Here is a 25,696-nt window from a genome sequence, read left to right as displayed (position 1 = left end):
TGCTACTGTTGAATCCGGGAAGGAATCACATCTTAGAGTTGATAGTGCTTTAGTCATTGAGGTCCTTTGTGGTATCGCCCACACACTGAGATATTATAAGATTCAGGTTTTGCAGTGGAACCGAGCTCACAGACCTTCTGCAGTATAGTAGTGGCGAGCTCCTCTATCAACTCCTCTTTGTGCTCTTGTAAATATTGGCTCTCGCTCTGTTTTTCCTACAATAAAGAGAGGGATAATTACCTGCAGAACACATACAACAAGAGTCAATCACATACAAGGCTGTGATTATCTTCTCGAGCTGGGAGTGAGAGGGGGCTGCAGTAACAGGACAAGATTGGTCTAATCTGCCGCTGACCCCAAAGGAGGAATGACCTGCTTCAGAGCAAAGAGACTCATGTATCGCCCATGAGTTCTTTCACACACGACATACAAATGAACTCAGCTTTATACTGACATCCTCATTAAAGTATAGGAACAGGAGTAGGCACTTTCGCTCCTCATAGCTGCTCTGTCATTCAACAAGGTCATGGCAGAATCCCCATGACCCTTGATTCCCCTAATCTTTTGATCTCTGTTTTGCAAAGAACAATAGCAGAGTCTCCACAGCCTTCTTTTGGAGTGATTCCCAAAGATCTACCACCCACTGAGTGAAGACATTTCTAATCTCAGCTCAACATCTGTGAAGCCCTCTATTCGGAATTCCTTAGCCGGGGAAACAGCTTCCCTGTGTTCACACTGCCATGTCCTTCAAGAATTCGGTACAGTTCATTTTCAGCATCCACACATCATGGCAAGACAGGGCTAACTGAATCAGAATCAGAATCACTTTATTGCCAGTACAGCATGTGAAACAGACCAGAATTGATTGTGTTTCGGTGCCAAGCAGAGAACCCAGGACAATACCATTAAAGAGAACACAATAGCAACTAACAATTTTCCAGACAATCGTGCAAACAGCCATGAGCAATCAACAATTAGCAGAATGGTCACATGCTCAGACATCAGTAATCAAACAAATGAATGTGAACATGTGAACAGACTCAACAATTACCAATGGAGGGAGGAAGCAGGAAGGAGCATTTGGGAAGTAGGGTAATACATCTGTGTCAGTTTTGTTGAGAAGCTGGATAGTGACAGGAAAGCTTGGGAGATGACTATGGTCCTGGTGGTGATGGTCTGCAGTGCTTCCACAGGAAGTGTCCTCACGTTACTGTTGGGGAGGGAGTTCCACGATTTAGACCCAGTGATTATGAAGGATCAACAGTATATTTTCAAGCCAGCATGATGTGTGAGGTGGTTATGTCCTCTGCACCTTCTGCCCTTGACTTTCTTGGCTGTGGAGGCTGCATTTTTGGGAGGTGCCATTACAATAATCTGAGAGAGGAAATGTAATGCATTTTGTAGGCAGAATACACGGCAGCCGTGTGTGCCAGAGTCACAGAGTCGCAGGGTCATAAGTCAAGGAAATGGGTCATTCGGCAGATCCCGCCCATGTTGACCAGTGGGCTCCCACCTATAGTAATCCCGTTCTCCAGTACTTGGCCCATAGTCCACAATGCTTGGCAATTCAAACGCTTGTCTGGGCATTTCTCAAGTGCTGACAGTGACTCTGTTTCCACTACGTTCTTTGGTAGTGTGTTATTCCTCTCTGACTAAGAAATTTACCCTCTATATCTCTTCCCCCTTATTTCAATCTATGTTACCTATGTTATCTACATTTGATAGGGGGAAAAGTTTCTTGCAGTCTGCCTTATCTACAGCTTTCATATTTTTTATACAAACGTTTGTATATACAGTATCTCAATCACATCAACTTTTAATCTCTTCTACTCCAGGAAAAAAAAACTGACTCATCCTCACCAATCTCTTCTCATAACTGGAACCCTTACTTCGAAGCAACATCCTGGTGAATCTTCTTTGCTCCCTGTCCAACACAGTCAAACTTTTCCTGCTGTGTGGTGACCAGAAGTGTCTGCTGTGCCCCAAATGAGGTCTGATCGATGTTTTACAAAGTTGCAGCATAACGTTCCTGATCTTGCATTCAATGCCCAACTAATGGCCAATATCGCAAGAGTTTTTTCAACTAATTTATCCACCTGTGCTGCCACTTTGAAGGATGTTTGAACATGTATACAGATCCTTCAATATTTCATAGGACTATACCAATCATGTTGTATCTTCTAGCCTCATTAGTAGTCTCAAATTGTATCAACTTACTTTTATCAGAATTAAAATCCATCCACCTTTTCTCAGTCTATTTCACCAACTCATCAGTACCATTCTGCGGTTCAAAACTACTCTCCATATTGTCAACAGCTCTTTCAGTCTTTGTGACATCTGTTAACTTACTGATCGTGCTTCCTGCAGCCATATTCTAGTCATTCATGCACTTTAGAAACAGCAAGGGAGCCAGGACCCAACACCCATCCCCACAGAACACGTTAGCCATGCATCCATTCACAAAAATAGACTTGTACCATCACTCTCTCTCTCTCTAGTCGCAAGTCTATATTAGACAGACTTAGCAACTTGCCGTGGATCCCCTGGAAGGGGGTGGGGGTGGGAATGTAAGCTTAGGGTGGTGGATTGGGGGCCAATCTAGGGTCTGCTTTGTCATGGATGGTTTCGAGCTTCCTGAGTGTTCCATTAGGCTCCCCTTTTGTCTTGTAGATGATGGAAAAGTTTTGGGTGTCAGCTGGTAAGTCACTCATTGCAGGCCACCCAATCCCTAGTCTGCCCTTGTAGGCACAGGGCTTTTGTGGCTGGTCCAGGTGAGTGTCTGGTCTTTACTGACTCATAGGATATTGATGGCGGAGGATTCAATGTAGGAATCCCAGTGAATGGTAAGGGTTGTAGTTAGAATCTCTCTTGTTGGAGATGACCATTACTTGGTTCTTTTAAGGCACAAATATTACGTGTCATTTATCAGCCCACACCTGAATGTTGTTCAGGTCTTGCCGCATGAGGACACGGGCTGCTGTTTTATTTGCTGAGGAAGTGTGAACAGAATGAACATTATGCAATTTTTACTTAGCATCATCACGTCTGACCTGTAGATGGAAAGAAGGACACTGATGAGGCAGGCCGAGGGACAAGCAGATATTCCTGGAGTGATGACCAGATATTAGCCTCCAATAACCACAACCAACTTGGAACAAGAAATGACTTGTCATTTAGATCCTTTCTCATTTAATGGATCTAGGAGCAGGGGCCTCTGGAATTCAACCCTTTTATATTTATCTCTGATGAGGCAAATGCTCCTGATCAAGTCTAAATTGGGCATCGTGAAACTGGTTATTGGTGTGACAATGCTCCTTGACAGCACTGCCAACCTTGTAGCAGCTTGATGATCGAGTCGCTGGATTGGGTGTGTCCTGCTTTTTGTAAATGTGCAACTGTAACGAAAACCAGTTTCCCTCGGGATCAATAAAGTATGACTATGACTATGACTATACCTGGGCAATTTCTCACATACCACATTCAATGTCAAACACCCATTCTTCTAAACTTTGGAGAATAGGCTAGTCTACCTAGCCTTTGTCACCCGAGGAAACACCAGTCAATCTTTGCTGTAAATCTATTTTTTAGAGTACAAATCCAAAATTGTATATTGTTCTCTCGCACCAAGCATCTGTGTGTCTGTAACAAGACACCTTTACTCTTCTACTTAAATCCCTTTGCAATAACATTTACTAATTGCCCCATTGTCTGTAATTATAGGTACAGTACACAGACAGTAGCTTCAATTCACCACAGAGATTTATCAGTCAGTTTTTAAAATCAATGGTATTTTCATAGTAATCTTTATTCATTAATCCTCAATTACTTTACTAATAGAATTTTACAAATAAAATTATGCAAGTAATCTAATTGGAGTCATGGCTCTATATCCTAGAAACAGGCCCTTCCTTCCCCCGCCCCCGCACAATTGAATTATTTACAATAATTCTACTTAATCACATTTAGGCCAATAACCTGCTTTACACTGGCAATACACAGACTTATCCGGATGTTCTTTAAATGTTTTTAGAGTTTCTGCCTCCACCACCTCTTCAAGCAGGGTCTTCCAGACTCCAATTCCCATCAGATCTCCTCTAAACTCCCAATCTCACCTTAAACCCATGCCTCTGGTTTTTGACAGCCCATCATAGAAAAAGATATTTACTTTCCACTCTATCTGTTTCCCTTGTAATGTCATATACCTCAGTCAGGTTACCTAGCATCCTTTAGGGAAAACAAAACCAGTCTATACACTCTCTCCTTATGTTTTAATCTGGACAATGTCTTGGTGAATATCCTTTGCTTCCTCTTCTCTGCAGTGGGAGAGGGTGCAGAGTGTCAGTGCGCAGAGATAATTAAGCCAATGCCTTGGGGAAATTCTAGCTCAATCCTCATTGGATCTGCCACGAGAACTCACCAAACTATCACTGTAGGAGTCTGCCTTGGTGATTGCCTCTTCAATTGCTTCCTCAGCCACTCGAAGAGCCACAGCTAGAGTTTCATTGAGAGTGTGACCTTTAACACAGGGAGTAGAATTACTTTTCACATTATTCACAGAAATTCCATTTACACAGGGACTTTAATATCAGAAAAACATCCTAAAATGATTCCCAGTAGAGATATGATATCAGTACACAAAAAGAAACGTGGGGAAAATTACTTCACGCTTGGTCAAAGAAAGGTCGTCAGGGCCTTGTTAAATGAAAGGAAAAGGGAGAGTAAGGGTCATAGTCATGCAGCACAGAAACAGGGACTTTGGTCCACCAACTCCATGCTAACCATCACCCACCAATTCAATTCCAAAACAAATCTCATTTTTGGTGGGCTGCAATCATTGCGAGGAGTCATTCATTGGTGAGTGGTTTAAAAAGAGCTCGACCATTCGGAACTTCCTAGCAGACTGCAGTCGTTCGTTGGTGATACAGCACAAGGCTTAAAAAGGTCGCTTGGGCACCCGGCAGGGTCATTGTTAGAGTGGACAGGCTTTGGTTCACAGGGTTCGGTGAGAACAGGGCGCAGGAAAGATGTGATGTGATGTGATGTAAGACTCAGTTGCTGGGGAGACAGGAGACAGGAGATTCTGCGACTGCAAAAGAGACACCAGGATAGTGTGCTGTCTCCCAGACACTCCTGCTTCCAGACACCAGGATAGTGTGGCATCTCCCAGACACTCCTGCTGGAATTTCTGGAAGCAACTTGGAAAGCGCTGTATAGATATATCCCAAAGAAGAATAAGTATTCTAAAGGGAGGATTAGGCAACTGTGGTCGACAAGGGGAATCAATGACAGCATAAAAACAAATGAGAGTGCATATAATATAGCAAAAAATAGTGGGAAGTTAGAGGATTCAGAAGATTTTAAAAAAGCAACTAAAAGAGCCATAAGGAGAGAAAAGATGAAATATTAAAGTAAGCTAGCTCATAATATAAACGATCATACAAAAAGTTTTTCAGATATAACAGAGTAAAAGAGATGTGAGTGTAGATATTGGACCACTGGAAATGATGCTGCAGACAAAGTAATGGGGACAAAGAAACGGCTGATGAACTGAACAAGTATTTTGTGTCAGTCTTCATTGTGGAAGATACCAGCAGTATGACAGAAATTCGAGTGTCAGGGGGCAGATTACCAAGCAGTTGAAAGGTCTGAAGGTAGATAAGTCACCTGCACCAGATGGACTACACCCCAGGGTTCTGAAAGTGATCGCTGAAGAGATAGTGGAGACATTAGTAAGCAGCTTACAAGAATCACTTGATTCTGGAATGATTTGGAGAAATGGAAAATTGTAAATGTTACTCTACTCTTTAAAAAGGGAGGGAGGCAGAAAAAAAGAAATTTATAGGCCCGTTAGCCTGATCTCTGTGTTTGAGATGTTGGAGTCCGTTATTAAGAATCGAGTTTCAGTGAACTTGGAGGCCCATGCTAAAGTCTGCATGGAAAACCTTGCAGGGAATTCTATGGGGATTTCCCTTGAGGGGAAATCTTGCTTGAGAAATCTGTTGGAATTCTTTGAGGAATATCAAGCCTCACATGAGGCTGCTTTTGAATTTAAGAGCCCATGGTATTACAGTAAAGTTACAAGCATGGATAGAAGATTGGGTAACTGGCAGGAGGCAAAGAGTGAAAATAAAGAGGGGGGCTAATGTGATTGGCTCGTGGTGTTCCGCAGGGGTTGCCATTGGGACCGCTTCTTTTCACATCATACGTCAATGGCTTGGATGCTGCAACTGACGGCTTTGAGGCTAAGTCTGCAGATGATGCAAAGATAGGTGGAGGGGCAGGTAATGTCGAGGAAGCAGGGTTTCTGCAGGAGGACTTAGACAGATTGAGAGAACGGGCAAAGAAGCGGCAGATGGAATATAGTGGAGGGAAGTGCATGGTCAAGCACTTCCACAGAAGGAATAAAGGCATATGACAATTCTCTAAATGGGGAAAAAATTCAAAAATCGGAGGTGCGAAGAGACTGGCAAGTCGTTGTGCAGATTCCCTAACGGTTAATTTGCAGGCTGAGTTGGTGGTAAGGAAGAGAAATGCAATATTAGCATTCATTCTGAGAGGACTAGTGTATAATATCAGGCTTTATAAGGCACTGGTCAGACCGCACTTGGAGCAGTTTTTGACCATTTAACTGAGAAAAGATGTGCTGGCATTGACAGGGTCTGAAGGAGGTTCACAAGAATGATTTCAGGATTGAAAGTGTGAACATATGAAGAGCATTTGATGAGTTTAGAAAAATGAAGGCAAATCTCATTGAAACCTATTGAATATTGAAAGGCTTAGATAGAGTCAGTGTGGAGAAGATGTTTCCTGTAGTGCACGAGTCCGGGACCTGAAGGCCCAGCCTCAGAATAGAAGAACTTCCATTTAGAACAAAGGTGAGGGGGAATTTCTTTACCCAGGAAATACTGAATCTGTGGAATTCATCGCCAGGGATGGCTGTGGAGTCCAAGACATTGACACATTTAAAGCAGAGGTTAATAGCCTCTTGATTAGTAAGGGCATCAAGGGTTACAGGGAGAAGGTAAGGTACTGGGGATCAGATGGGTAATAAATCAGCCATGGTGGAATGGTGGATGAGATCTGATGGGCTGAATGGTCTCATTCTGCTCCAATGTCTTATTGTCTTATTGTCTTATTCTATTTACATTCACTTCAGCTCTCAATGGATTCTACAACTCACCTGCACAGCTCTATGATCCCACCACCTGACAGACAGAGCAACAGCAGGGCAGCAGAATGCTGGGCAGGAAGATAGAAATTACTCCCAACAACTTTAGACAATACCACACTGCCTCTACTCAAAGCTATCAACTCAGCCTCCCCTCTTCGGGTATTGTTGATTGAATTGATCCAGCGCCTACAGTCACAGTATCTAAGACTGAGCCACAGGAGTTCATGGCTCTGGTGACTGAGCTTTATCTCCTCCATTAATACCTCTCTCCCTCTGGGCCACCTCATAGTGCCAACCCCGTGTTGAGGGAAGAAGGCTCGAAATTCATTATAACATCACTTGAAGAACCCAACATGAAAAGAGATAAATCAGGATTTTCAATCCATTTACAACTTATCACTAACTATATAAACTCACCATCTGTCTGTCTGCACCCACTGCCACAGGTCTGCTCTTCATTATCTTGGCTGCCATCAAGAACATTGTCTCCTGCACAGAACAGAATATTCAGACACCGAGTGAGGGAACAGAACATTCAGACACCGAGTGAGGGATCGGAATATTCAGGCACCAAGTGAGAGAACAGAATATTCAGGCACCGAGTGAGGGAACATTGTCTCCTGCACAGAACAGAATATTCAGACACTGAGTGGAGGAAGCTGACTCAAGAGAATGTAAATGCTGGAATCTGGAGCCGTGAACAAATTGCTGCCACGTCAGGCAGCACCTGTCGCGGTGAAAGGATTGTCGAAGTTTTGGGATGAACTCCTGCGTCAGGATTAACAGGACTAGGAGTGGAAAGGAGTGGAAGCCAGAGTAAAGAGGAGAAGTGGAGTTGTGGAGGATGATGAGCAGAGGTCTGTGGTTTCCACATTGATCTCATTAGTCACCTCCACAATCCCAAGAGAATGCTTCAGTAACAATCAAATAGAGTTCGATGCTAGGCAGCCGAGGCAGGTGACCTCAAACAGGAAGGATTTACAGACTGCCTTCAATAAAAAGGTGGAGATGTTTTATTTCAGAACAGTTGTCAGTGGTGGAGTGATTAAATTCAGGAGTGAGCAAGAGGCCTGGATTAGAGGAACACAGATAGCGAAGTGCAGGAATTTAAATTTGACTGGTTTTGGAAGTGCACATTAATCTGTGATGTCATTAATACTTAAAGTCAGCCCTCTAACACCCTGCTCCCCATCGCAGGGCCCAGGCCTGGGCGCGGAGATATCGGGGGTAGCAGGGTGGAGAAAATGGTGAAGCATCATAGATTTAAAATTAAGGCATTTGCTTAATTTACCACTGGAGTGAGTCAGCAGGCTCAGAGTTCTGGGTGAATGTGACAGTCCATGCTAGGTCAGCAGAGGCTTAGATCACTGTTCAGGAGGTTTGACACATGCCAGGTACATATTGTAGTATTTAGGTCTAGAAGATGAAACAACATCCTCATCCTACCTGTGTTCTTTGGAGTGACTGGGAGCTTCAGTGAGCCAATAGAAGACAGTAGTGTGCTGTGCCTCCCTGAGGTGAGATGACAGAACTATTAGAGCGGTAAATTTTCATAGCACTTTTCATCCCATGCTGAGTGCAGTTCCACTGAGGCCACTGTGCATAATAGGTCCAGCAATGCTGGACGTGCAGCTGTGAAAAGTATTAGACATGCACCAAACCTCAGTGGAGGGTCTGCAATGGAAAGGGTGAGCAGCTTTGACTGCTTGGTTGTCAACATTTCGGAAGATCAATCCTGGGCCCAGGATGTAATGACAAACAAGTTGCAGAAGCATCTCCACTCGTTTTAAAAGTTTTGGGATATTCAGCATGTCAACAAAGACTCAAATAAACTTCTAAAGATATAGACTGGAAAGCTTTCTGACTGGTTGCATCACAGAACACCCCAAAGGAATGCTACAGAGAACGGTGGACTTGGCCAGTTCCATCATCAAGGACATCTACCAAAGGCAATATCTCAGGAAGACAACATCCAGCATTGAGGACTCTCACCATCTGGGCCAAGCCTTTTTTCTAGTGCCGCCATCAGGCAGAACGTACTGGGTCCTGAACACCCCACCTCAAGGTTCAACAAGAGCTCCATCCTCACTGCCATCAGGTTCTTGAACAAACCTCCAAACTAACTCAGATTAGATTTCTTTGTTTCTTTCTCTCAACTATTAGTAATGTAATTGCACTTATTTTTTCCGTGTTGGTGTGTAAATCTATAATTTAAGTTTATGTTAACTTATGTTTGTCATGTTTGTAATATACTTCGCTGAAAAGAGAAGACTTTTGTAGCATTTCTATCCTGTGTATCTTTGCCAATGACAATAAACTTAAACTTATTACACAACAACACATGAACAAGCTCTTTGGCCCAAGTCGTCTTGTTGACCAAGTTGCCTACCTAAGTTAGTCACGTTTCCCTATGATTAGATGTGGATATCCATGGAAGAGAGAAGGGATAACAATCTGCCTCACAGGCAGCGACTAATCAAAGAAGCAAAAATATGCAGATGTTGGAAACTTACACCATTGATTCTGTTTCCAACCCCATTGGTGATGTCCAGTCTGTTGAGCATTTTGAGCATTGAAATTTTTATATTACAGGGAGTGAGTAAAATTTTTATAAATACCTAGTGTAGCGGACTGGCTCCCTCTGCCTGCTAGGCGTCGCTTGTACAATGTGTGAACCACCTTGGCGCTGCCAAAGTGCTTGAACCTGCACTTGACATTATTGTAGTACCATTCCAAAGACTGGGTCCTCAGGAGCCTGGAGAAACAGGGAGAGATTCAGCCAGCTGAACAAACTAGTCAAAAAACATGACGAATACATGATTGTGTTCAATACAATCAAACACAAACAAGTTAAATCAAAACTCACAAAATGAAAGGAACTATTTACTCAATCCAAGTAGGTGCACTCAATGCGCATTTGTCTGATGATCAGATGACCCAAGTGCCATTTCAACCAACACTGATGAATGCAGGTGAGATAGTGTCTCAGCCGGCCACATCAACAGGGAGAGTTAACAATTCACAAGGATGTGACCGAAGCATGTGAGGAATTTGAGGTTGGGGGAGTCGAGCATTGCTGCAGAGATGGGAAAGGTTGTGTCATGAGATGGGGGCAATATGGAACCTCACAAAGAGCTCAGATAGGCTCAATCACAATGAAACAATGTATTCATATCAGTACATCAACTCACATTAATTCCTTGTCACTCCAGGGGCAAATGGAGATGAGGATTGGGTAGGGAAATGGAGTTTATGTACATTGAATGGAGGAACAGATTCAAAGGGCAAATGCCTCCATCATGACACTTTTAATTTACTGCTGCATACATCCTGCTATCACAGAATGATGAGATGGACTCATGACCTATCTTGTTATGGTCTTGTATCGTATTGTTTGCCGACACTGCACTTTCTCCATACCTGTAAAACTTCATTCTGCATTCTGATATTGCTTTTATTTTACTGCGTCAAACTACTTTTGTATTAGAATTATCTGTATGGATGGCATGAAAAAGAAAGCTTTTCATTGCATTGGAGTACATGTGACAATAATACATCAACTTACCAACTTATCTGCAGAGGAGATTTACAAGGATGTTGCCTGGATTGGGGAGCATGCCTTATGAGAATAGGTTGAGTGAACTCGGCCTTTTCTCCTTGGAGCGACGGAGGATGAGGGGTGACCTGATAGAGTTGTATAAGATGATGAGAGGCATTGATTGTGTAGATAGTCAGAGGCTTTTTCCCAGGGCTGAAATGGCTAACACGAGAGGGCACAGTTTTAAGGTGCTGGGGAGTAGGTACAGAGGAGATGTCAGGGGTAAGTTTTTTATGCAGAGAGTGGTGAGTGTGTGGGATGGGCTGCCGGTGACGGTGGTGGAGGCGGATACAATAGGGTCTTTTAAGAGACTTTTGGATAGGTACATGGAGCTTAGAAAAATAGAGGGCTATGGGTAACGCGAGGTAATTTCTAAAGTAAGGACATGCTCAGCACAGCTTTGTGGATCAAAGAGCCTGTATTGTGCTGTAGGTTTTCTATGTTTCTATGTTTTTATCTTGTAAAAACAGACAAAACCCTGATATCACATAACTTGAGGCTAGTAATCCTCTCTACCTTGTGTAAAATGCAACTAGCACATGATGTGGGTCGTTTTATGATGATGTCTGTGCAGAACAGTACGTAGCACACAGGAGGCTAGAGGTGCAGCATGATGAATCTTCACTGAACTAGCACCAGTTCATTAATCACGACAATCACCACCACAAATATAGCAGCAAACAGGTTCCCACAGACCTATACAAAACAGGTATGAAACTGGTACGACACAAAGTGGCTGCTCTTTGGGTTTGCAGCTTCATCCAGACAAACTGATCGTAAAGTGTGTGAAAGCTGAATAAAATGAAAGGACTAATAAAGGGGAAATAAAATGATAATTTGAGAAGTGACCCTTCTTGTGGGGAAAAGATGATAAATAAGTGCCTGTGCATGGATGATTTAATGATAGTCACAGTGTTAAAGAGAAAGAAGCTATCCTTCCTCATCTCCAGATAATCCAAATCTTATCACGGAAATCTTGCCTGATCAGTTTGTTCAACTTCTTTGAGGAAATAACAGACAGGATGGACAAAGGAATGGCCGTGGATGCTGCTTATTTGAGGAAAACCAGGCCATTCAGCCCATCTAGTCTGCTCCTCCATTTGATCATTCTCATCATGTGCGTCCAAGTACACTGAAACCTCTTTTTTAATAATAGACTCTAAAATCTTTGTAACCACTGAAGTCAGGATAACATACGTATACTTTCCTTTCTTTTGCCTCCTGCCCTTCTTAAAGAGTAGAGTGACATTTGGAATTTTCCAGTTCTCTGGAACCATTCCAGAATCTAGTGATTTTTGAAAGATCTTTACTAATGCCTTCACAATCCCTTCAATAACCTTTTTTGAGCCCTCAGGTGTAGTCCATCTGGTCCAGGTGACTTATCTACTTCTAGACCTTTCAGCTTCCCGGGTGTTCTATCCACCGTGTGACTGTTTTTTGGTCTGTCATGTTACATCTCACACAGCCATGTTTCTGGCTCCACTTAACGCTCTATTGTAGAAAGATACGATGTGGCATTGGGAACGAGCAGAGGAATCTGCTTTTCAGAGAGAGAAACAAGTGCTCACTCAATCCCAAACATGACCAGGGATGCCAATAGTTTGTACTCTGATACCTCCCCTTATGGTGTTGGTGCAGTGCTAACCCAGAGGAATACAGATGGTGATGAAAAGCCTGTTGCTTTTGCATCATGCACCCTCAACCCACCCGGACGAAGCTAAGCAAGCAAGCTGTTGTTTTTGGGGTCGTGTGTTTTCACCATTACCTGTACAGCCAATGTTTCGAGGCTCATACAAATCACAAACCATTGGTGGCATTGCTAGGTGAGAGCAAGGTTGTGTCACCAATGGCATCACCAAGGATGCAACGGTGGGCTGTATAACTGTCTACTCATCAGTACACAACATCTTATGTTCCTGACAGAAACAATTACACCGCACATGTCTTAAGCCATCTTTCGATACGAGAATATCCTCGACAGTGAGTACCACCGGGTGAACTAGTACGACTGATGGATTAGGTCAATGCATCTTCATTCTCCACATCTCAGGCAGTAATCACAATATGACCGAGTTCACTTTGAAATTTGAGAAGGAGAAGCTAAATTCTGATGTGTTGGTATTTCAGTGGAATAAAGGAAATTGCAATGGCAGTTGAGGGGAACTGGCCAAAGTTGACTGGAAAGAGACACTAGCAGGAACGACAGCAGAGCAGCAATGGCTGGAGTTTCTGCGAAAAATGAGGGAAGTGCAAGACAGATATATTCCAAATAAGAAATTTCCGAAGGGAAGAAGGACACTACCATGGTTGACAAGTGAAGTCAGAGCCAAAGTAAAAGCAAAAGAGAGGGCACATAGGAAGCCAAAGCCAGTGGGAAGATAGAGGATTGGGAAGATTTAAAAACTTGCAGAAGGAAACTAAGAAGGTCATTAGGAAGGAAAAAATGAATTATGAAAGGAAGCTGGCGACTAATATCAAAGAAGATACTAAAAACTTTTAAAAGTATATAGAGGGCAAAAGAAAATTGAGGTTAGATATAGGACCGATACAAAATGACACTGGAGATATTGTAATGAGAGATGCAGAAATGGCAGAGGAACTGAATGCATATTTTGCATCAATCTTCACAGTGGAAGACTTCTGCAGTATACCAGACATGCAAGAGTATCAGGGAAGTGAAGCTTGTGCAGTGAAAATTATGACTGAGAAGTTGCTCAGGAAGTTTAATGGTCTGAGGGTGGATAAATCTCCTAGACCTGATGGAATGCACCCTCGGGTTCTGAAGAAAGTAGCCCGAGAGATTGCAGAGGCATTAACAATGATCCTTCAAGAATCAATGGGTTCTGGCATTGCACCAGTTGACTAGAAAATTGCAGCAGAAAGGAAACTATAGGCCTGAAAACCTGACATCAGTGGTTGGGAAGTTGTTGGAATCAATTGTTAGGGATAAGATTATGGAGTACCTGGAGGCACATGACAAGATAGGCCAAAGCCAACATGGTTTCCTCAAAGGAAAATCCTGCCTGACTAACCTGCTGCAATTTTTTGAGGAAATTACAAGAAGTGGAGAAAATGAAGATGCAGTAGATGTGGTGTACTTGGATTTTCAGAAGGCCTTTGACAAGGTGCCACACGTGAGGCTGCTTAGCAAGATAAGATCCCATGGAATTACAGAGAAGTTACTAGCATGGGTGGAGCATTGGCTGATCGGCAGAAAACAGAGAGTGGGAATAAAGGGATCCTATTCTGGCTGGCTGCCGGTTACCAGTGGAGATCCACAGGGGTCGGTGTTGGGACCGCTGCTTTTTACGATGTATGTCAATGATTTGGACTATTAGATTAATGGATTTATGGCTAAATTTGGAAATGATACAAAGATAGATGGAGGAGCAGGTAGTGTTGAGGAAACAGACAGTCTGTAGAGAGACTTAGACAGTTTAGGGGAATGGGCAAAGAAGTGGCAAATGAAATACCATGTTGCAAAGAGTATGGTCATGCATTTTGGTGGAAGAAATAAACGGGCAGACTATTATTTAGATGGGGAGAGAATTCAAAATGCAGAGATGCAAAGGGACTTGGGAGTCCCTGTGCAAGACATCCTAAAGGTTAACCATCATGTTGAGTCGATTGTGAAGAAGGCGAATACAATATTGGTATCCATTTCAGGAGGTATAGAATATAAGAGCAGGGCTGTGATGTTGAGGCTCTATAAGGCACTCGTGAGACCACACTTGGAGTACTGTGTGCAGTTTAGGGCTTCTTATTCTTAGAAATATATTCTTAGAAAGAATATACTGACATTGGTGTGAGTTCAGAGAAGATTCACAAGAATGATTCCAGGAATGAAAGGGTTACCGTATGACGAATGTCTGGCAGCTCGTGGGCTGTATTCCCCGGAGCTCAGGAGAATGAGGGGGGATCTCATAGAAACATCCCGAATGTTTAAAGGCCTGAACTTATTAGATATGGCAAAGTTATTTCCTATGGTAGGGGAGTCTGGGACAAGGGGGCACGACTTCAGAATTGAACGATGTCCATTTAGAATAGAAATGTGGAGAAATTACTTTAGTCAGAGGGTGGTAAATCTGTGAAATTTGTTGCACGAGCAGCTGTGGAGGGTAAGTCATTGTGTGCATTTAAGGCAGAGATAGATAGGTTCTTGATTAGCCAGGGCATCAAAGAGTATGGGGAGAAGATAGGGGAGTGGGGATGACTGAAAGAAGTGAATCAGCCCATGATTGAATGGCAGAGCAGACTCGATGGGCTGAATGGCCTACTTCTGCTCCTATATCTTATGGCCTTATGGTCTAAAAGAAGAAATTAAGCAAAATGTAACATTGGAACAAATAAATGGGTATGTAGAAGATGGATGGCCAGTTTGTGTGCCCGAAACTGTGCTACATTAAAATGAACTTCGCATCTACGATGGTTGTCTACTGTGGGGAACATGAAATGTAATTCCTAAACAATTATGGTTCCCACCTTAGGAGAGTTACATTGCGTACATCCCGGAATATTATGTATGAAGGCACTAGACTGGAATTGCATTTGATGGCCCAACATTGAGCACATTGATTGTGCATACAACCTCATGCCAGGGACCTCAACCTTTAACACTCCCATACCTATGTTCCATACCATTAGCCCAACAAACACTGGACACATTTACACGTAGACCACGCAGGTCCATTGGATGGTCATATGCTATTGGTAATTGTCAATGTGCATTTTTAACCAACCGAGGCCAAACCGGTAAAGACTGTGACCAGCGAGACGATGATGAACATTGTACCCACACTATTTTGTACGCATGGAAACCCCGATACTGTGGTCTGTGATAACGTCCCTGTGTTCACTGGTGAGGAATTCAAACTATTTTACAAGGCGATGAGTTTGATTGCAACATCTTGTCACCTATCATCAAACAGCATGGCTGGAAGAGTTGTTGACACTGTCAAGCAGGGGATCCAAATGTAGAATGGGGACATTCACACCAGGATCAACCGGCTTTGGTTCTGGTACCCAATAACCCCACAAACTGTCACAGGTTTCTCTCGGTCTGAGCTTCAGATGGCCGCAGCTTACGTTCCCAATCAGATTTATTGCGTCCCGTCTGGAGGATCGAGTAAGAGACAGACAAGAGACAATGAAAGTGCGGTACAATTCAAATATGGAACATCGAAACTTTGAGTTGGGAGATCCAGTTAGTGTTTGTCCAAATCCTGAGAGCTGAAGGTGGATGAAATGGGAAGTTGTGCTGAAAGAGGGCTGATAAGTTAATTCAGCACTTGAGGATAGTCGTGTATGTTGCAGACATCTAGACCACATCAGGAGATGGCCGAGTGAACCCCTTGTTCCAGAACGTGCTGGTGAACAAGATGGGTTAGCACTGCAACCTAGCGAAGTAGAATCCCCAGTTTAAAGCACTGGATCCAGACAAACACTCCAGTCTGGGGTTACAGGAATGCACCCATCAGAGTGGACCAGATAAACACTGGAATAATATCAAGCTGGTTTCAACCAAAACCTTACAGGTGACAGATGTCTTATCCACCAGGTGACATCACAATATTAGTCGATTTGCGGGATTATCCATCTATCAATTAACATCAATCAAGTGAATGTGACTCTGTTCATTGCTTCCTGCATGACTATGAGTCAAACAAACCTATTTGGCATACTGTACACAGCAAACTATCTGCGTCACTGTACACGGTAAATGTTTTCTGCATCACTGTACACAGTAAACGATCTGCATCACTGTATATGGTACATGCTCTGTGTCACTGTATATGGTACACGCTCTGCGTCACTGTATATGGTACACGCTCTGCGTCACTGTACATGGTAAACATTCTGCGTCACTGTATACGGTAAGTGTTCCATGTCACTGTACACAGTAAATGATCTGTGTGACCTGTCATGTAACCCGTAATGGGTTAAAGAACCAGTAGAAATGGAAAACACCTGGGAGTCTGGTATTGCTGTTTATTAAAGCTGGTTTATTAGTAACTACGCAATACAGTAGCATAAAATCAGATAAATCAAACAGGTGAACAGTGTTACGTGTATATATGTATGTGAATATAACTCCCAAACTATTGAGCTCGGGGGAAACAAGGCTTAGAGTCTTGAGATGGTAAAGTATAAAAGTTCAGTTCATCCACAGAATAGGTGATGAGAGAGAGATATTTGTAATCCAGGGTAAATGTCGAGAGAGGGCAATTAAGTCAATATTCCACAGATTCCATGACAGCAATACAAGTTAACAATAGTAGTAGGTTTTATCTCCCAAGTTGTTCAACTCCACACAAAAAGTATCACCGGCAGTGATCTTCAACGAATATCCTTTCAACACAAGTGGCACCACACCCGAATTCAGCTACGGATCATCCCAAAGTGGTGGCCACAGGATACTCAAACAGAATCCACATATGGATTATCACCAACAGTAGCTTATCTCTAAGGGGACCCTCTTCAAGGGAACCACCACCCAGGCAAGGGTCGACACACCGGTAGATTCCACAAGGTTACCCCAAACATACAATGTGATGGCCACTTATCCAGTTCCACAGCATATGAAATAACTCCAACAGTGATTTGCCACAGAGGTGCCTTTCTTCAGTGAACTAGCACACCCAGACAAAGGGTAAACACACACGTGGTGTTCACAAACGATCTGTGTCACTGTACACAGTAAACGTTTTCTGCATCACTGTACACGGTAAACGATCTGCGTCACTGTACACAGTAAACAATCTGCTCCAATTGCCAGGTTTCTCTTTATTTGTAACACCGAGCACCTTCGCTTTAATAATAACAACTACACTCGTGTGTAATCCTGACTCTCAAATTTCTGGCATGCTGCTGGTGTTTTCCACCGTGAAAACTTGCACAAAATACTGACTTCTGTATTTTTGTCCTCCACTCCCACCTTTCTAATGTCATGTTCCAGACTTCATTCTTGCCTCCTTTTGTATATATCAGGAAAAAACTGCACCATGGATGCTCCCAACCAACGTTCCCTCTAGTCAGTGTGAGCAAAAATCTTATGCTGTGCAGTTTTTTTCCTGTGACAAACGAATGCATACATTGCACAGTTTATGTAGGTTTACAAAATATTTGACATAAAACTGCATAGAATAACAACAAAATAACATACATTTTTAAGTCACTCAGTTATTTTTCTCTCTCCTGTCTTTGGCATTTACCCATTCTTTGTCAACTCTATCTAGACTAAAAGAACTTCCATCCAATTGATAGCTTTTGATTCTCATGAACATATCCAAATGACATTCACCTAAACGGTTTCTCGGCTTGTTTTTGAGTTGATTCATTTGGATAAAACCTCGCTCACAGTCCGCACTAGACACCAGAAAGGTTCCCCCAATGTCCATCAACTGTGCAAGGTCGCAAAACTGTTCATTTTGAAGTATAAATGCCACCATTTGAGCAAAGTTTAAAATCAGTTTGGATTTAATTTTTTCTTGCACGGAAAATTTGAAATCATTAAACTGTCTAACTATAACAGTATTTTCAGCTTGAAAATCATGATATTTTAGACATAAGGCATTAATTTGTTCATCGCCAAGTGTGAAGTCACAATCTGCAATTGCGGAGAAATCAAAAGCTGACCATTCTTGTACCTCATCTTCAGGAAACCTTTCTTCTAAATGAACACGAAGACTATTTATAAAAGTCAACAGCGAACTTGTATCTACTGTGATGTTTTCTTCATGTATTTGACTTAGCAAAACTTTAACTTTGTAACTCCTTGAAACATTGTCTCACAAATCCTCCTTTCCTACCTTGTTAATTTTGCCTCGCGCAAAATGAAGTGAATCAATCGGTGTCAGGCCACTCTTTTGCAGAATCTTGCACAGTGCAGCCAGTTCATCAAAGACACCACTTAAAACCTGTAAAGCTACTTTGTATGAGATGTTTATCAATTTCTTGTGACAGTATTTAGCTACAGGGTCATTTGACTGATCTTCTTCAAAGTATGTGATCAGTGCCTCATAATTTTTTATTATTGCCTGCAATGCAAAGTGTCTAGATAACCATCTGACTTCATTAAGTGGTCTGAACGCAACAGCTTTATTTTCAGAGGCCTCTGCAATTTCTTTAAATTTGCATCTTTTAACTGCAGATCGAGAAAACATTGTATAGATTGTACTCATCAAAGTTTTAATGTCTCTGATTAACTTGACTTCTTTCCATGCATCACATATCCGCAGATCTTCACGGTGTGCTACACAGTGTTGCTGCACTAAGTGTGGAGTGCCCAGTTTAAGTCTTGCTGCAAAACCATTAACTCTGCCCAACAGTACTGACGCTCCATCAGACATAAACGTCACCAATTTATGGAGGTCAAGTTTCTTCTCTTCATAAAACTGCTTGATCGTTGAAACAATAGAAGAAACATCACACGCCTGCAGCTGAACTATTTTGCCAAAAAACGTTTTATAAACAGTACAATCTTTCGGTCTGAATTTGAAGTACAGAATGAGACATTTGTTGACAGATATGATTGTGGTTTTATCAACCGCTAACGTATGAAAATCTGCTGATGCTATTTCTTCAAACATTTCTTTCTGAACAATATAGTTGATAATCTCCAGAAATTCGAACACATAATTTTTGCTTCGCCAGCTGTCTGGGAGTTGAACGTACTGTTACGTACCCCGTAACTGGGTTGCCAAACCAGCAGAAATGGACCACTAGTTGGAGACTGGTTTAACAGAAACTAATAAAGTTTTATTAAAGAAATAAGTAATACAGTACTCTAATCGTAAGGATATAAATGCAACAGGTTAGCAATGATAATACACACGTGTACACAGAACTAGGGTAACAGGAATTAACCAAGCTCTATCGCAGTCTAGGGGTAAAATGATCAGTCTTAAGTGACGCAGAGTTCAGTTCAGCTTAGTACAGTTCGCAGTCATCGCTGTTGTGCTGTTGGAGAGAGAGAGAGAGAGAGAGAGAGAAATGCAAATTGGATTCAGGCAGACCTTTGATGTTCACAGGTGGTTTCGGGTGGACCCTTTTATGTCTTCTGTGGTCACCGACTGTGACCCCTCCATTCCGGATACGACCGTTCTTCCATGGTGAACCCGGCACCCAGGCAAGGGCGGACACACACACCAGGTTCCCACTGATCGTACCCTTTTCACCCTGTGCGTCTATAGTCGGTTCCCGTGAACCAGACATCCAACTCCTACCAACTTGTGGGGGCACACCGCTCTTCCAGGGTCTCGTTATCTTGTGATTTCATGGTGTGTTGTCATGCCTTAGCAAACCTGTTCTTTTTATCCCCCTGCTGGGGTATCGCCTGTCCATCAAACTTCAAACAGTTCAGGTTCAAAGCACCGGTCTGTCAATACTCTGAATTGTGTCTCTTTTCGTTATCTCTCTCCTCACTTATTAACATTTTGAACGTTTCTCCATTTGTCTCCCTTATCTCTCTCATCAGCATCAATTGTCTGATAACTTGGTTTGTCATCACACCGCTATCCTTCAAAGGATTTTTACCGGGGTAAAAATTATGAGCATGAATACATTATTAGATACACACTAATATACAGGGTCATCAGCTATAAGGCTAATACAGAGAACTTTAAGTTTTCAACACCTTGACAGACAGTCAGCAATCACATTGTCCATTCCTTTTATATGTTTTATTTTAATACCAAATTCCTGTAAGACCAGGCTCCAACTTAGCAACCTTTTGTTTTTATCCTACATAGTGGCCAAAAACACTAATGGGTTGTGGTCAGTGTAAATTATCAGTGGTTTCCATGACGGGCAAATATAAACTTCAAAATGTTGTAATGCCAGTATGATGGCCAGTAATTCCTTCTCCACAGTGGAATAGTTCCTCTGATGGGTATTAAATTTCTTAGAAAAATAAGCCACTGGGTGGTCAATCTCCTCTTTGTCTGTCTGCAACAGCACCACCCCGGATGCTTCATCACTAGCATCTGTTGCTAGGGAGAAGAGTTTTGAAAAGTCAGGCGCATTCAGCACAGGATGGTGACACAGAATCTCCTTCAGACTCTCGAAGGCTTGTTGACAAAGGTCGTTCCACAAAAACCTCGCATTCTTTGGCAAGAGCTTAGTAAGAGGGAGGGTAATATCTGCAAAATTTTTGCAAAACTTGCTATAGTACCCCACCATCCCCAAGAACCTTCTCAGGGCTCTCTTGTCTGTTGGACTGGGAACTTCCGAGATAGCCCGCACCTTATCCTGCATCGGTGCCAGCTGCCCCTGTCCTACCACAAATCCCTTATAAGTGAACTTTGCGTGGCTGAATTCACTTTTTGCGAGGTTCACTGTCAGGTTGGCTTCAGACAGCCATTTAAACAGTTCCACAATGTGCTCCTCCCACATGTCACTCCAGACCACTAAATCGTCAATATACGCTTCTGTGTTCTTTAGCCCTTTTGTCACTGAATTAATCATCCTGTAGGGGTGTTGCTCACTAGGCTGACCTGATATGACAACAACACCATGTACTGACTCTTTGCATCGCCTCAGGACATCCAGACATACTTTTGTTAACATACGGTTAATTAGCTTTATCAGCGGCTCACTCTGTTCGGGGGTTAAGGGAGAGACCTTATCAGCAAAGCTGGCCAAAACAATAGACTTCTCCCATCTGGTCGGCACCATACTTGTCTTTTCAAAATGGGTTTTCCCCTTATCAGATGGCACCCTAGCCTCATTAATTTTCGTGATAACACCGACTAGGTCTGCTCTCTTATCGTGGCAAGCTGTTAGCATATCAATAGCCTGTAATTGTGTTAGCTCACATCTACAATAGTCAATAGCATCCATCCTCCTGTGCGGCCAGTAAAACTCTTTCATGATGCTATCGACTGTCTTCCTCACCCCAAAATGTCTACCGAGGGGTATCTTGTGGGCCAGGTTAAGAATCTCATCCCCATAAATTTTTGGCACTACCACCTGGTGCACCACCCCCCATTCCTCATCTGCGGGCACGGTACTTGGTCTCCATTTCTTCCTTAGTACTCCCTCCTTCACATAATAGCCCACTGCCTCCCTTTTTAATTCTGCTTCAGAGAGAGCTGTCTCCGTCAAAACCATTAGCTCCTCGTCTTGCTCCTGTGCCTGTATAAATTCCTTCCTGCTGATGATAAGTCTAACTCAACTCCCTTACTTCCTTCCGTTTTACTATGCTCCTTCTTTTCACTTTCTAACCCTTCCTGGTACAAGGCTGGTAAAAACATCTCAGCTAAATCTACATTCACTTCGGCAGCCTCTCTGGACATGCGCTGAGTCACTGCGCAAATGGGATAAACCTGTGAGTCCAGGGGCGGGGCCTCAATGCTGGCAGGCTGGCTTGTCAGTTTTACTGCTGAGTACACATTTCCGCTGGCGAGGTCATTACCGAGTAACACCTCCACGTCTTCCATCGGTAGTTCGGGCCTCACCCCGATCGTGACCGGTCCGGAGGCCAAGTCATTTTTTAGGTGTATCTGGTGCAAAGGTACTGCTTCAGTCCTTCTCCCAATGCCTTTTATCACACTGACCTCTCCAGTCTCGGTCTCTGAACTAAAGTCTAAAACACTCCTTAAGATCAGTGACTGACAAGCTCCAGTGTCTCTCCAGATCCGTACTGGAACCGGGTTTAACCCCTTCTTCACCGACACCAATCCGGCTGAGATAAACTTCTCGCGCCCTTCCTGAACTTTATCAGACCTCTTCTCCCCTAGCGGTTTGTTTGCCAGCTCAATACAGCCAGTCAGAACCGTCATTTCTCCTTTCCCCGTCTCTTTCTTTGGGGCAAAGCACCTGGACGCAAAGTGACCGGCTTTCCCACAATTATAGCATACGACCCCAGGAGACTTCCTACCAAATTGCTCCCGGTCTTCCTTATCCTTCTCACTAGTCCCTGGCTTACTTTCTGACTTTTCTGGCGGACTCTCTCCACCCTCTTGACTACCTTTCTGGTAGCATTTACTCGGGGTAAACTTCGCTTTGTGCATTAACGCGTATTCATCCGCTAACTTAGCAGTTGCGGCTAAGGTTTCTGCCTCTTTCTCATCTAGATAGGGCCTCATACCTTCAGGGACACAACTTTTAAACTGCTCAATCAGTATTAGCTGTAGCAGTCTGTCATAATCCCCATTGACCCCTTTCGAGGAGCACCAACGCTCACAATACATCTGCATCTCACAGGCCAACTCTAAATACGTGCGGCCCCACTGCTTCCACACATTCTGGAACCTCTGCCAGTATGCCTCCGGGACCAACTCATAAATCCTGAGTATGGCCTCTTTCACCACCTCATACCTCTGGGCATCTTCTGCGGACAATGCTTGGTAAGCTTGTTGAGCTTTTCCTTTAAGTACGCTCTGAAGCAAAACAGCCCACTTATCCCTCGGCCAGTCCTGACTTGCAGCGACTTTTTCAAAATGTAGAAAGTACTGATCAACATCGACCTCCTCAAATGGGGGGACCAGCTTAACCTCCTGGGTCGCCTGAACCCTCCACCTTGGTTCAGCATGGGCCCCTGCGCTAGCGTCATCCTTAACTTCTCCAGTTCAAGTTCCCTGTCCTTCTGCTTCTCGTTCCAACTGCCTGTCCCTCTCTCCTTGTTCCAGCTGTTTTACCCGGAACATGCGCTCGAGTCTCAATTTTTCCATCTGCAGTTGTACTGCTTCTCCACCAGGTTTTCCAGTAGTTATCACCTCCAGCTCCCCTTGGGGAAACACAGCTTTAGATACATAGTGCTCTATGATAGCTCTGTGCATCTCCGCTCTCCTCATTGTTGACTTCCCCTTAATAAGATTCAATCGTTTGGCCACAGTTGCCAATTCTGATTTCCTGGCAACCTCTAATGCCTCCAAGGTTGGCGCCTTTAGAAATTCCTTAATCTCCATTTCTGCTGTTTGGCCTTTCTTTCTTTCGGGAATTTTAACCCAATCAATTTACCCAGTCCCAAATCTGGCGTTCAAAATCGCGGATGAGGTCCCCACTTATGTTACATACCCCGTAACTGGGTTGCCAAACCAGCAGAAATGGACCACTAGTTGGAGTCTGGTTTAACAGAAACTAATAAAGTTTTATTAAAGAAGTAAGTAACACAGTACTCTAATTGTAAGGATGTGAACGCAACAGGTTAGCAATGATAATACACACGTGTACACAGAACTAGGGTAACAGGAATCAACCAAGCTCTATCGCAGTCTAGGGGTAAAATGATCAGCCTTAAGTGACGCAGAGTTCAGTTCAGCTGAGTACAGTTCACAGTAATCGCTGTTGTGCTGTTGGGGAGAGGGAGAGAGAGAGAGAGAGAGAGAAATGCAAATTGGATTCAGGCAGACCTTTGATGTTCACAGGTGGTTTCAGGTGGACCCATTTATGTCTTCTGTGGTCACCGACTGTGACCCCTCCGTTCCAGATACGACTGTTCTTCCGCGGTGAACCCGGCACCCAGGCAAGGGCGGACACACACACCAGGTTCCCACCGATCGTACCCTTTTCACCCTGTGCATCTATGGTCAGTTCCTGTGAACCAGACATCCAACTCCTACCAACTTGTGGGGGCACACCGCTCTTCCAGGGTCTCGTTATCTCATGATTTCGTGGTGTGTTGTCGTGCCTTAGCGAACCTGTTCTTTTTATCCCCCTGCTGGGGTATCGCCTGTCCATCAAACTTCAAACAGTTTAGGTTCAAAGCAACCGGTCTGTCAATACTCTGAATTGTGTCTCTTTTCGTTATCTCTCTCCTCACTCATTAACATTTTGAACGTTTCTCTATTTGTCTCCCTTATCTCTCTCATCAGCATCAATCGTCTGGTTTGTTGTCACAATACTTCTCCATATATTCATTAATGTGTTGAGCTGAATGTAAAGAGTTACTCACTTTAACAGCTAACAACACACTGTCGATAAGAACTTTGATCTCCTCTGGGTTTGATTGTTTTCGCTCTTGCTCATCTGCACTCAACCGTAACATGTGTAGCACTCCTGTAACGGGTAATGACGGGTTCTGTTGCCTGAGCTTTTGTATACTGTCCAAATGCGATTTACTTGCCAAATGACGCTTCAAAAAGCCAAGTTTCCAAATATCATCCCACTTCTTTCCACTAGCAAATTCTCCAGCAACTTTCGCATCACGACAATATAAACAGGTAACTCCAGTTTCCGAATCGTACATAAATATTTCTCATAGCTGCACATTTATGACCTCAAGAGCTTTCGGTGTAGCAGTTTCTACTATTTTGTTAAGCCATTCAACTTTAAAGAAATTTGCAGTTCTTTTGTGCTTCATGCCCTTCGCTTCTTTTGAATTCAATATTTTTTTCAATAAAAACTTAGTAAGCTATCTACAGGATTTGAAACAGATCTTTGTAAACTTTACGATATGGACACTGTCCGCTAAAGATGGCTGCCGCCGTGATGCAGCTGTACAAACCGGAACAGGAGAGGTGAGGTGACGTAAATTAGTGACGTGCATTCTGGTGTTTGAAAAACCAACTAACTAGTTAACAGAATCATTTACTTAAAAGATTATTTTCAATAAGTATAATTATTAATTATTGGTTATTAATTACCACGTTATTTTAGGTAACTAACCTTTTAGAACCATAGAATGGTTCCTTTCCTTTGTGCACTGGTTGAAAAACGTGTGTGCGCAGACACACGCACAGCTTAGAGGGAACATAGCTCCCAAGCCTGGCTGTGAAAGGAGGGGGTTTGAGCTGTACCTGGTCATACAATCATAAATGTAGAGAGAGTTAAGCACTAGGCTAATCATGCACACTTGAGGTGTATCGGTATTGATTGACAGTGAGGAAAATATTGTTAATTTGAATGTACTGACTGTGATCTCCTAAAGAGGAATTCAAAGCTCCAGCAGTAGAGGGAGATACAGAGGCCCGGGGTTTGAAGCTTGT

At 43.1% G+C, this 25,696-nt stretch overlaps 1 protein-coding gene across 2 annotated transcripts in view; it reads right to left on the bottom strand.

Annotated features, from left to right (window-relative positions):
• The window catches only part of myripb (myosin VIIA and Rab interacting protein b), a 505,729-nt gene that overhangs the window by 185,858 nt on the left and 294,175 nt on the right, over positions 1–25,696 (bottom strand). For both annotated transcript variants that reach the window (XM_063069391.1, XM_063069392.1), the window contains exons 4-7: positions 9,790–9,926; positions 7,589–7,660; positions 4,418–4,515; positions 135–215 (exon numbers count right to left, since the gene is read on the bottom strand). In XM_063069391.1, coding sequence (XP_062925461.1) covers positions 135–215; positions 4,418–4,515; positions 7,589–7,660; positions 9,790–9,926 — 388 coding nt within the window. The remainder of the gene's footprint in view (positions 1–134; positions 216–4,417; positions 4,516–7,588; positions 7,661–9,789; positions 9,927–25,696) is intronic.

This window comes from Mobula hypostoma, chromosome 17, assembly GCF_963921235.1.
Source record: "Mobula hypostoma chromosome 17, sMobHyp1.1, whole genome shotgun sequence".
NCBI lineage: Eukaryota > Metazoa > Chordata > Chondrichthyes > Myliobatiformes > Myliobatidae > Mobula > Mobula hypostoma.
This window is presented reverse-complemented; position numbering and strand designations above follow the sequence as displayed.